Raw genomic sequence first — 13,755 nt, forward strand, 5'->3', positions numbered from 1 at the left:
TTGGACCTGATTGGTGACCAGTTGGTCAGACGTGTATGACATGTATGTTGCGTGTTTAATGCATGTGCAACACATTCACACTGGCACAGAAAAATAGTCAGATGCACACTCACAGCCACACACTAACATGACAATTGCATGTAAGCTTTTCACTATGAGTTAAGGTATAGTTAACCAAAGTAAACATTGAAGGAACCACCAAAAAAAGGTTGTAACAACAAAGGTACACAGACAAAACTAAAGCTGTCCAGAGCTTAGAGCTAGCCACTAGCCAGCTGCCTCAGTAAGAGTAGTCACCAGATTCAGTTCCTGGGTAAGGTGTTCTGACTGGGCATGTCCTAATGGTTTGAGGCCCGGGCAGAGACCAAGGACATGCTGGAGATCTCTCTATGTCCCTTATATCTACCTACCTACCTACCTGGTAGAGGACCCGAGCTTGAAGGATACACTTCCCGCGGACAATACATTCTGCAACCATTACCGAGAGCAACCAGCTGATCTACACTACAGTGGCAGTGATCAGTGAGATGAACAGCCACAAGAAGCAGTACCCTCCATTGAGAGAAGGAGACTAGAGGCCAAGATCAAGGTAGTAGGGAGGAAGGTTAGCCGACTATTGGAGCTGCAGAAAGGTGCAATGAAGAAGATGCCTAAGAAGTAAACCTACATGTTGAAATACAGCAGGTTGAGCTGATACCAAAGAGTTTAATTTTGGCTTCATCTCCTCTTTCTCCCTAGCCTTCTATCAATCATTTCACAAAGCAAGATTTATAGTAGACCTGGACATGCTTCATCATAAACCAATGTTTCTAGGATGTTTGTGAACTACTTTTGTGTCTATGTTCTTAACATAATGGTGTTATCAGTGATGTTCTTGGTGATAATGGTCTTTTTATATTTTTTCATTTTCTAAATAATCACAACAACCAACTACACTGAACTGACTGTGGTATCAGATCAAAACTTTGAGGATCAAAAGTCAATGGACATTTCAGAACATTTTCAGTTTAAACAACCCTTAAAGAAAGTCTGTGTGTACCGCAAGTACTAGAATTGACCAAAAACTCTACAAATGGTCAAATTTGTGACTACAAATTACAATCAGTGTTTATAATTTGTGGACAAACAGTGTTAAATGAAATATAGAGCAGGAAATACGCAAAATGTCCTGAAAAGGACTATGCTATTATTGGCAAGTTAGGTTTCTTGGTAGTTCATAATAAAGTAACAATCACAATACAAAGATGACAGTTGATAAAAAGCATTTTTTATAGCAACTCAAGGGGCTTCATAACTAAAACATTAACAAAGCTGTATCTCCACACTGTTGTCCGTGTAAGTAAGGGTGAATTATTTATGACAGAACGGTATAGATAAAACCAAGAAGCTCTAAAATGTAAAAAGTTTTATGTTTGCCTGCTGTAATTCATGTATTTTACTTTGATATTTTGAATTTTAAAAGGTCACAGAAAGTTAGTGGCTGCTCTCCTAGATGCAAAGAGTAAATGATGCACAACTTCCTGTAGGTAAAGCCAGTGCCTGCAAAAGCAAAAATGTTCCACTTCAAAGTTTGGGGAAACTACTGACACTCGCCTTAGAGAAATGTTTCCCTAAGTCTCCCCAAGTTCCCCATGTCTGGCTGAAATGAAGCAAAATCGTCAAAAATCCTTTAAAAAAAAAAAAAACTTTAAAAGTAATTAATACAAGAGTCTATAAGTATGTGAATGTCACTGTATTTGCTTAAAGATTAAATATAGACCTGAATGTAGTGGTAGACCAAAAGTCTGATTATCAACAAAGTCATCAGGCATTTTGGGACCATGCTTTTTCACAGTTTAGAACATTTAGACCAAAAACCAAAAATGATATACCTTTTATATTATTGCACCAAAATGTCAGAACTGCTTTAAAGCAGGGTTGAGGTGGATCATAATCCGCAGTTCATGTCAGAACCCCAGAATTATGCTCTACTGATGCAACAACATCAGTAAACTATTTCAGAAGGAAGAGGAGATGGAGGAATTGTTGATAAACAAGTGGCAACAAAACTGCACATCAGCACCAACATTTGAATAAAAGAATCAAGGTTCTGGATGAGTTTCTAGTTAAAAACAAACGAACAAAGAAAAAACTGTGGGGACATACTGTCATAATGGTGGCATTTCACATCAGCTGTGAAATGCAACTCATTACAGCAAGAGGCCAATATATCAGAATATTTCATCTAAAAGTCTTAAAAGGCTATGTCCCCACCAGAGCAGGCGAGATGTGCTGCTGTGCATCTGTGACAGTTTACTAAAATAAGTGATGTAAGTTAAAAGATTACAATGATGGTGCAGATGAAATGTTCTGAGAAAAGGTCACCTAGAGTGCAAACAGAAAGCCCAGAAAGAAAAGAGAAGACAGAATGCTTCTATTTCCTGGAAACTGTTAATCAAAAATACATCAAGTGATGCCAGTATTAGTACAATGATTTCAAGAGAGGGTTGTACACAAAGCTGAATATGGAAAAACAAAACATTTCCAGTGAAAAACCAAATTAAAACTGAAAAAAAGAAACAAAACAAAAACAAACAAACAACAAAAAGAAATAAAATGCAAAAAAAAGCTTTTTTGCTTTAGGGGTAAAAGTATCTGAGGTAAAATAGATTCTCCAAACTTACTGCTTTTTTGCTTTCCTTTTTTTCTTTTACTGTTGCTTTATTCAGTAGAGAGTGGCAAGTAGCCTACAGAACAGAGATGAGCACAATATGGTCACAGCACCAGCTAAACAGACACACACACCAACACACACGCGCACACACACACACACACAGGTAGCATAGCCCTAACCATTTAAACATACATTTTTATCTAGGAAAGCACAAAGAAAAATAAAAAAATGCCGTTTCACTGCTCAGGGCACATAAAGCGTGTTAATGCATGCACTACCAGTCTTTTACTTTAGCAGACGGGTGTACACAAATGTGTGTATCTACACACTTGTGACACGATATCCAAGGTGGAGAACAGGAAATGAAATATATAAGCAGATACAATAAAAATCAAAGACTTTTTGTGTGTGTCTCCGAATCATTTTAAATCTTGAAAGCTGAGACAAAGTTGTTGTTTTTTTCACTTTTTGATTACGAGTGGAAAATACTATAGTGAGGGTATGTTGGCATATTCTGGATTTCTCCGTGGCTTCATGGGACATCCAGGTAGAAAAGACAGAACATCTGAACTCAAATATAACTGAAAATTGCAATTAGATAATATTATTTGGTACATGTCTTTGTGATAAAAAGCAGTCAGTTGTCATTCTCCCATGATGTGATCACACCTAATCCACTGCTTGATTTGGCCTTGAGAGATATTGTCCTCCATCTCTAATTGTCTGTAGCACCTTCGGTTATTCCGGTTTTCTCACACAATCCAAAGACATGCATGAGATTAGGTTTAATGGCAATTCAAAACTGGATATAGGTGTGAATGTGACCTGGTTGTCTCTAAGGATTAATCTGGATATAGATTGCGACCTGTCCAATGAATGCTCTTAACCTGTGACAAACTGCAGCCCCCATGCTACCCCAAAGTGGAAAAGCTGAAGAAAATGAATCAATGAATAAAGGGATGAATGGTAAATTTATATATTCCAATAGACAGTGAGCTTGTATTTTCATCACTATTTTCAAGCAATCAAAAATGGCTACATTCATAGAGGAGCGCTGGTGGTGGGAAAGTCAGACTTATTCCAGATGCTTGTGTGTTGATCGTCCCAGCGAAAGAGCACAATTGCCACTACATCTCCTGAAATGTTGTGTTATTGTCCTGTAATTTAGTGTTTTTTTCTGTTTTATATTGAGTGTGTGCTCTCTACTTTGGGCGATATTTGATTCTCTGTCTGCAAGTCTCCAACTGGTGGGCTCCACTCATGCACTTGCCTATCAACAAGTCAACTGCTGATTGGTCCGTATCTACAGCTTCATCTTCTTTTGGTTGCCCTTTTGAAGGGTTGATCATGTGCCTACACCTCACCCTGTCTGTAGCATCCTTTTCTGTCACACTAACCCTCTGCATGTCATCCTACACTACTATCCTTGAACCTCCTCTGAGGTTTTCCTCTTCTCCTGCACACCTGGCATCCTTTGTCCAAGATACCCACTAGCCCTCTGCAGGTTTTTAAAACATCTCAACCATGCCTCTCTAACGTTCACTCATCCTGAGCTGTCCCTCTGATAGTCCTTTCTAATCTTGTCTACTCTGGTCACTCCCACTGAAACCATAACATCTACAACTCTGCCATCTTCACTTCGAACTCCTATTTTTGTTTAGTGCCACTGTCTCCAAACCATACATCATAGCAGGTCTCTACCATTCCACTCCCATCTTTCCCACCATGTGTGTGCACCGACCTCAACTCCTATATCTTGACCTATCCTCCCTCTTACTGAAATATCTGTTGACTACAGCCATCCTTTTTGTAAAATCCACCACCATCTGCCATTCTCCATTCCTCTCCATAACACCATACCCACCAAACATCTGTGTTTTGTTTCCCTATATGTCCACCGAAGTCTGTTTTAATCACCAATCTCTGCCCCTGGGGACATTCTGTATCACCTTAACCAACTTACTAACATGTCCTCCACCTCCAAACCTCTGATTGTTCTGTGAGCGTTTTTTCTGGAAAAACCCAGAAAAAGGGTGCAATTTAGACTTTTAATGTCCTACTCTCCACCCACACCAGACACACTCCCACGCAGTCCTCTTAGATACTAAATGCACATCACCGAAAGTAGATGACACATCAGTCTGCAGACTGGTTGTCAAGTGGGCCAAAATAGGAGAAGTATCTACAGCTACAGCGAAGTTAACTGGAAATGGGAGAACCAAAAAAAACTTACTTGTGTTGGTATAGTGACCAACAAAAGTAAAGCTTGCGTCACAACTGCTCTAACTTAATTGTTCCCATGAGCTTTAAAACAGCAGTTCCCAAACTTTTTTTGCTGGGTCCCCTTTGTTTTACAAGACCACCCCCTCCAACCACAAACACCCACATATTGTTTTCAAACTCCAACGCAATTAATTTCACACCTCAAACCTTTTGTAAACAATTAAATAAATAAAAGTAAACTGCAATAAATTACAGGTAGCAATAAAATAAACTACTATCCTTTTACGTTACGCCCCCACCTACAAAGGTATTTTTAGAAAACAGTTTTTTCTATGCGTTTGGGCCTGAAAAACTCCTGCCAGGGTGGAGATTTTCGAAAACTCCGTTTTTGCGTTTACGTGTGGACAAGGAATAGTCACGCAACATCAAAGGTGAGCGCCTTTCATGACGTCACGCTGTGCGCCATGTTATTGTTTACATGAGATGAATTTCTACAATGGCCGATATAGACAAAATACTATTGCTGTTAATCTTACTATCTGCAGTTTTTACACGCTTACACACACAGTTACTGTTCCTCCATTTACATCAGGCATCAGAGTGAACTTCAGATTCTTCCGGGGATACCTACCTTGGCACCACCATTGTGCAGGTGAAGCTAAAAGCAAGATATGCTTCATCATATTTTGTAGTCTTTGGTTTGGAAACATATTTGGCGTTGCTTCCTCTTCTGCTTTGTGTTTGTGTGGGAGCCTCGTCAAAAACCTGTCCATTATGCTAGCAGTGTCCAAGCCTTTCCTTTTGGGTCAGCTGGGTTAAACCACAAAAGGAAAAAAGACTGGTGGCAGCAATTGGTACCCCTCAGCCTCCTTGTAGATATATTTATGGTATAAATTTGAAAGTCCTCCATGTTTTGTTCTCAAGTTATCCCATTCACAACCTTGGGTGTCAACAATACCCCATTAGGTTTTTAAGGCTGAGCATTAAAAACTGACCTAGCATAAAATAAAAACTGATTAAAAGCAAAAAGTGAAAACCCATGGGTACAATTATGTCTAAGGATGTACACAACTAGTTGACTAATCATTGCTACTGTCACTAGTCTCTAATAGACTCCCTGTATTTCTGCTTATCCGAGGCTGGGTCATGTGGGCAGCGGCCTAAGAAAGGAGGGCCAGACTTTCCATTCACCAGCAACTGCCTTCAGCTTACCCGAGGGAATACAGAGTAGAGCAGGGCAATATGGCCAAAAATATTTATTACGATATATATTTGAAAATTTGCGATAACGGTACAACTGACGATCTAATTGACCCGAGACAAAATACTTTACCACTCCACAACTTTATTAGTGGAAAAAAGAACCCATCAACGTATTTTCACTTAAACAAGCAGCTGTTTTTTATGTGCATTAAAGTTATATAAAAATGTAACAGTGCAAATGCAAATTCCTCGCTGACAGTTTAACCAAAAGGCATTTCCAGTGGAAATTGGCCGACATATCCTCAGCATAACCATGTATAATATCCACAAAACTCAAAAAGAGCTTATACACACACAGTACGGTAATATTATGTTGAAGCACAGTACGTATCACTCCGCATGACTCCTGACTACGGTAGCCGTAATGCTCGGCTTTCGAGCGGTGCGGCTTTCGTACTTAAGCAAAGTTGCACTAAAACATTTTTTGTCAGATTTTTGAGCGCTGTGTACCAAATAAAATCAGCTCGGTAATAACGGTAATAATGATGGTGCGCTTGCTTGCTCTACTAAAAAAAATCTGCTTTGGTGTGTATCTGACGGACGAAAGCTAAACCAGTCCCACACCACTGAAGTCGCAGCATTTTGACAAACCAATTCCGGTTCATCTGTTTCATTCAACGATCCGCTTTCACCCTGACACGCCCTTCTCATTCTCCGCCACCGCCATGCTTTTTCTACCATGTGCGTATGAAAACAAAGGTACTGTGCATGCGCGTTTTACTCATATTTTATCGCGATATTTCATTTTCTTATCATTGCCTAACATTATACCAGTATTACCGTGAATGGTATGATATGGCCCAGCCCTAATACTGAGCTGTTCCCAGGCCAGCAAAGAGATCTAGGGTGCGTTCCAAAAGTACCTCCTATTTCCCATTTCTAGCCTCCTTTCCTTGACCTTGATGAAAACAGCATTCTAGGAGAAAAGCCGTGCGCTGAGAAATGGATGTCTGCATTGTGAAACTATGATATGCAAAAGATAGACTACAAAACAAACATCTTACTTTGCTGTTTTACTGATTTCAAATAAACAAGAACAGGCTGCGAAAAATAACCCTTCATTACAAAGGTTGGTATTTTAAAGAAGAAGGAACAATTAGGGCCAGACTAACATCTGTGACAACCAAAAGCCTTCTTTTCACATTAAAATATGCTGGATTCACTAAAGAGGCTCAGTGTCAGTTTTGTGACTGAAAGTCGGAAGAGGAGTATTTTTGCAGTTGGCCTTACACCATACATATTTGCAAGAGTTTCACCTCTAGAAAAAGAATATTGAAATGAAAATGAAACCTTGTTTCATATCACTTTTTTAGGGTTTTTTCCTTCTTATTCTCATTGTCTTGAATATAATGTGGAATGCAAGATACCACACGGTTAAGAAGCAGTTAAAGTATGACTCATTACTGAAGAATGTGATTAACTTGTTCAAGTGCCTTTGCTTGACCCCTTTTTATAGCAGTTGAAGTTCATATTGAGTTACAATGAAAGAAAGTTAAAAATTGGATTAACAATTATTTTAAAGCCAAATTTCAGCCCTTTAAAAATGTAGCATTATCTTTTGATGTATGGCTTATAATATTACAATATTATAATATAATATAATATTCCTTTAGATGCCGCACTATAAGGACATACAGATACAACCAGTCAAAACTGCCGCTTTTAGCCAGAGGTCATTTATACTTAAAGTTACCAAAACTATTTCTAGTAAACAGTTTTTCATTCATTCATTAATTTCAATGTAATCTAATAAAGAGATACAATTTAAAAGAAAATTTAATCCAGACAAATAATATTCTTGCACACAAGCTTCTTCATAGATCCCAAGCCTGTAAATAAATGCGCCTCAACACTGCTCCACCTGGTGGATACACTAGAGATTACCACTGGTTTTCTTAACTGCCGTTTAGGGGTATTTGCTACTCATGGTTGCATCAGCCACGTCACAGGTGGGGGATGATTACACTCACCCACTAGCCAGCAATCAGTCAGAATCCCATCATGGTCCTGTCAGGGATGAGGTAGCCATTTTAAGTGGGTGTATTTTTACAGTGGTAGAATTCTTGGCAACAACGGTCGGATGCATGTTCCACTTTTGATGTAGCTTTATTGTCACAAACACTGCACCTATCACAATATTTGTATCATCAATTTAAAAAACAAAACAAAAACAGTTTTAACTCTGTTATATTCTGCCAAGTTAATATGACACTCCTGAGTCAGTTTAATAAGATAAAATTAGTTTTGATGGTACTAAAAATAATATTCATGAATCTAAATTCCATTATGCTACTCATCCCTGATACCCAGTTCAGTTTACTGTATGAAAGTAGCTTATTCAAAATCACTGCTCTGCTTAAACAGTCTAGCTCATGTACGGGTAAAGCAGGTTTACTGCTGAGATGATTTGTAAATACTTTCCTGGGGACAAGAGGCTGTAAAGTTAAGGTACTACCATGAACTGCAAAGCCAGCAAGTTTATCTGCCTTCAAGACTTTGATTTTCTGAATGAAATTTTGACCCCTCTCTCTCAACCTAATTATAACATATCTCCAGATCTTCACCGCCTCCTCCAGCTCTTTCATGGGACAGCAAGGCGTTCCAAGACAGCGAGATGTAATCTCGCCTCCGTGTCCTGGATTTAAACTTGGTCTGCCTCAGGGCCTTCTCCTGGGGAGACATGCCCAGAAAACCTCACCCAGGAGGCGCCCACGAGGCATTCTGGTCAGATGCCGGAAGAAATAAATGATGGCAAAAAAATCTCCCAAAAGAATCTTTGTTTCATTGAAAGCGCTGATAATAAAGACAGAGGAAGTGTAGGAGTGTGCAAAAGATTTTCTTTTACAGTGATTCGATCAAACAAAAGAATCAAATGTTGACTTAGATCATGACAATGAAAAAGGTGTGATCACAGTTTTTGGGTTTGTTTTTTTTTTTTTTAAATGCACTCAAATCTGGAGTTACTGAAAAAGTAGTTAGGGAGAAATTTCACTCCGTTTAAGTCTGGCTTATACCAACTTAACTTGTTTTTCCTAGGCCACACACTGCTTTTACTAGTTTTTACCATCATGTGTTCTCTACTTTTATGTTTTATTTTATCTGTATGCTTTCTGGTTAACAAGCCCAACTGCCCTCACTACAATATTACTCCTGCTCAGGGGAATTTTAAATAATTTCATAGGTGTTCAGTAATTTGAACTACAACATAGCTCTGAGGAGCCTGTATCATGAATGCTCAGTGGCTATAATCTCTCTTCATTTAGTGCATGCAATTGATGGCACCAGGAGTAGCAAGTTTTAGTGTTTATATTCAAAGATGTTTTTAGCTCTCTAATTTCTGAGTGGATGTTCATGGTAACAATTTTGTCACACAAAGATGAATGCATTGTGTAAATACAGTCAAGCCCATAATTATTCATGGCAAATTTTGACTTGACGTTACTCTTATTCAACCATTAATTACACAGGTGTCTCCCAAAGACAATAAGATGATGTAAAAGAGGCATCATTGTGGAGAAAAATATTTCTGAGCTCTTATTTACATTTGAGCAAAAAGTGTAATGTCCAAAATTATTCATACCCATCACAAACTGTCACAGTCTCTTGGAAAATCTAAAGTTCTATACCATTCCAAACAGTCCAAGATGTTCTACAGCAGGGGTGCCCAATCCCGGTCCTCGAGAGCTACCGTCCTGCAGCTTTTAGATGCATCCCTACTCCAACACAGCTGAATCAAATGGTTTGGTTACCTCTTCAGCATGCCATCATGTTTGGCAAAGGCCTGATAACAAGCCATTCATTTGATTCAGCTGTGTTGGAGTAGGGATGCATCTAAAAGCTGCAGGATAGTAGCTCTCGAGGACTGGGATTGGGCAGCCCTGTTCTACAGCATTCTCATTACCCTGATTCACTGAGAACAGGTGTTTTAATCAATTTAACAGGTGAAAAACAGCAGCTCCTTGTGGACAGGCATGACTAAGACAAAGGAGCTCAGTGAGGACCTGCAGCTGTGCATTGTGGCTGCTCACAAGTCAGGAAAGGGCTACAAGGTTATATCTAAAGGTTTTCAAGTTCCAATGTTATTAAAAAAAATACAAGATGTTCCGCAGTGTGGAACATCTCAGAGGATGTGGTTGGAAGTAACACCTGTGCTGGCCAGCAGGATGGTGAGAGGTGTGAAATAGAATTACAAGGATCACCACCAAGACCATACTGGTGAATCTGTGCTCTACTAGTGGCAATGTCTCAAGGCAGACAATCCAACGGAAACTGGACAGTGCTATGTTCCAGTAATGCAGACCAAGGAAGACGCAACACATCTCCAGAGAAGGCACACAAAAGCCTGCTTGGCCTTTGGAAATGCTCATCTGGACAAAGAAGCAGAGTTCTGGTCTTCCGTGTTACAATCAGATGAAACAAAAATTGAATTGTTTGGACACAATGATGTTTCCTTCATTTGGCATAAAAAACAAAACAAAACAAAAGCAAAAAAGGAGAAACGTTTTGCTAAGAACACCATCCCCTCTGTCAAACATGGTGTTGGGAACCTAATGCTTTGGGGCTATGTTTCAGCCAACAGACCAGGGAACCTAATCACAGTAAATGGCACCATGAGAAAAGAGCAATACAAGAAGATTCTCAACAATAACATCAGGCAGTCTGCAGAGAAACTTGGCCTTGGGCACCAGTGGACATTTCAGCACAACAATGACCCAAAACACACAGCAAAAGCGGTGAAGAAATGGTTAGCAGACAAAAACATTAACGTTTTGCAGTGGCCCAGCCAGACTCCTCACTTGAAACCAATTGAAAATCTGTGGAGGGAGCTAAAGATCAGGGTGATGGCAAGAAGACTCTACAACCTGAAAGAGTTGGAGCTCATTGCTAAAGATGAATGGACAAAAATACCTGTGGAGACAGGCAAAAAGCTGGTCTGCAATTATAGGAAGAGTTTGATTGCTGTAATCGAGGTCTTTCTATTGATTATTGCGTGGGGTATGAATAATTTTGGACGTGACACTTTTTGCTCAAATGTAAATAAAAGATGAGATTTTTTTTCCCCTCCAAAATGATGCGTCTTGTACATCATCTTATTATCTTTTGGGAGACGTTTGTGTCATTTCTGGTAAAAAAAAAAAAAAACTTAAAAAAAAACTAAAAAACTTGCTGATTGAATAAAAGTAACTAAGTCAAAACTTGCCAGGGTTATGAAAAAGTATGGGCTTGACTGTATCAACAATCCTGCAGACCATAGTGTTTTAATGTGGAATATCACATGGATTCATGTGTGTGATTAATACTTGCTATGCTTGCACACACAAACTGCATTTGCAGCCACTTTCCTACTGAGGTAGGAATTCATAGTTCAGTCAAATGCAGAATATTTTTTATTGGACAAATTACATCCAGCTAACATGGTCACAGGCACTGTGTGTTTGTACATAGAGAACTCGCTGGTTCTGCTAGCTTGTACTTGGCAGTAGTGCACACTGCCAATTACGTCTAGCACTAGCAAGTTAACTGATTAATAGAAAAGAAATTACCAGCTTTAGTTCAGTTTAAATCAAGAGAATCAAAAAATATCTCAGGTCAAGATGAAAAAGGAAAAGACTGTGACCAACAAAAACTGTATAAAGTTTTCAGATAACCTTGCTTTTAATTGAAAATAATGACTAGTGATCCTGTTAGATGTCAAGATGGCAAAACCTTAAAAAACAAAAAAACAAAAGAAAAACAGGCTCTGCACTAGAATCATCTGCAACGTGTTCCACCAAATCTCAAGCTTTAAAGGATCTTTGAAAGGTCCTAACTTATGAGTCCAGCAGTTTAAAGTTCTGTATAGTTGTGCACTGATTCATGTTATGTAGAAGCAGTGAATCAAGCGGCATCAGGCGGCCTTAGAGTGAAGAGGTAGGAGCTTGAAATGTTAAAGTGACACTATGTGCACACAGGCAAGAGCAGACAAATTGAGTGAGCAACTGTGGACTCATGTTGGAATGAAAAAAATCAGGGGTCTACCTGGTAGAGACAGTGGCAGACACTGCGGAGCTGTGGGGGAAATTCGCCTGATGAACTAATGATGGCCTGAAAAAAGCGCTCAGTGATTTGCAGCAGGTTCCTCTGGTTCTCTTCGAGGTTCTCACCTTGTTCCAATCTGATGACAAAAAAACAAACAAAAAAAACTCAGTTCTATTAGTCTTTCAGTTCTTGTGACCATATAGAAATAGTGGGCAGCACTTAGCTGATACATGCATCCAACACATAGTTTGTGTTTTTTTATTTGAAGCAGTTCCAGTGACTAAACTATGGCAAACGGGAAAAAAGCCAGTGTATGGCAGCACAAAATTCGTAACGTATGAGAAGAAATTTGCCAGTGACTTGCAGAGGAAGCTCCTCCTTGTTCATGCTATAATTTTGTTACCACTTAAATTTCTCCAACATCTGCTACCTAGGCCATTTCTCAAAAGGCATTAAGAAAAAGAAGGGCTTCAGTTTTTCAGTCTAAGCTGTCTGCAGAGATGGAGGTACTAACCTGGTGGGGTCCACCTCAAAGCTAATGTGTTCAGGGGTTGTGATGACTCCTCTCAATAAAGGCTCCAGTAACTTCTGTAGATAGGCTGCCCCGTATACCTGAAAAAAGAAAGAGTGACAGCTTAAATCATGCAAACAACATGTCCTAAGAGGCAGTTAAGAAGCATTTCTAAAGAATTCACAAGAAGAGTCAGGCAGGGTTTCTACCTTGAAACAAAAGGTCATTATCTTGCTGGCCAGGCTATTTCCTCTGAAGAGGGTTTGCATGGAGTCAGCTAGCTCCACCTCTTTAGAAAACATATTCCACAGGAGTTGGTAGAGTAGGTGTCGGGAATCAAACAGTGTCACCAGGACTCGTGCTAGTTCATCCTGAAAACACATAGAGTAACTATTACATAGGCTTTCACTGTATTAAAGCAACATTATGAACACACCCATTCATTAAAAAAGGGAAAAAAGGCCTCTGAAAGATCTGTGCAAATGTGTAGTAGCATTATGTTACCTACGACATTGTCGTAGGTAACATATGTCAACATTCAATTTTAAATCCGTGGTTAAAAACAAAAAGAAGCCACACACCCATTGAGACCCTGGAACCACATTAGCTAATGCCATGGCAATGGGCAGCTCTCCTTGGTCTCCCATCATGGTGACCAGCTCTACCAGCCTCTCAAAGCGGTCAGCCAACACAGTCTCAGCCAGTGTGTCAAACTCTGTTCCCTGTTGAAGGATCTTGGTCAGCACTTCCATAAATGTGGCTCGAGTCTGAAGATCTTTGTGATAACCGAGACCTGAAAAAGAGGAAACCAAAATGTAAATTTACTAAAATAAACTACTGGACTTCCTCACAACAGATTCATTTTGCCTTATATATTTCCTTACTTACCAATTGAGTGCATAAGACCACTGTCCACATTAGCATTGAGTAGATTGGACATTGCTAGGATGGTGCAATGTCGAAGGGATGCCAGACGTCGGGACATTCCTCTCTTACGTCCCCCAACTGCCTGGCCTTCATCCTCCACCTCACTGCAGTCATTCAGCAGGTTCATGAACAGAGTAAAGTACCTGCACACCACCAAAAA

General features: G+C 39.5%; 1 protein-coding gene across 4 annotated transcripts in view; it reads right to left on the minus strand.

Moving 5' to 3' along the window:
* Positions 1-13,755, minus strand: part of nf1a (neurofibromin 1a) — a 132,674-nt gene that overhangs the window by 61,630 nt on the left and 57,289 nt on the right. For 3 of the 4 annotated variants that reach the window (XM_085371617.1, XM_085371616.1, XM_085371615.1), the window contains exons 25-30: positions 13,557-13,738; positions 13,250-13,461; positions 12,878-13,039; positions 12,672-12,769; positions 12,158-12,293; positions 2,664-2,726 (exon numbers count right to left, since the gene is read on the minus strand). In XM_085371617.1, the coding sequence (XP_085227743.1) occupies positions 2,664-2,726; positions 12,158-12,293; positions 12,672-12,769; positions 12,878-13,039; positions 13,250-13,461; positions 13,557-13,738 (853 nt within the window). The remainder of the gene's footprint in view (positions 1-2,663; positions 2,727-12,157; positions 12,294-12,671; positions 12,770-12,877; positions 13,040-13,249; positions 13,462-13,556; positions 13,739-13,755) is intronic. The other variant, XM_085371618.1, reaches the window with a different exon arrangement.

This window comes from Diplotaxodon limnothrissa, linkage group LG14 (genome assembly GCF_057381915.1).
Source record: "Diplotaxodon limnothrissa isolate DT_005_m linkage group LG14, D_limnothrissa_male_GT1.1, whole genome shotgun sequence".
NCBI classification, from domain to species: domain Eukaryota; kingdom Metazoa; phylum Chordata; class Actinopteri; order Cichliformes; family Cichlidae; genus Diplotaxodon; species Diplotaxodon limnothrissa.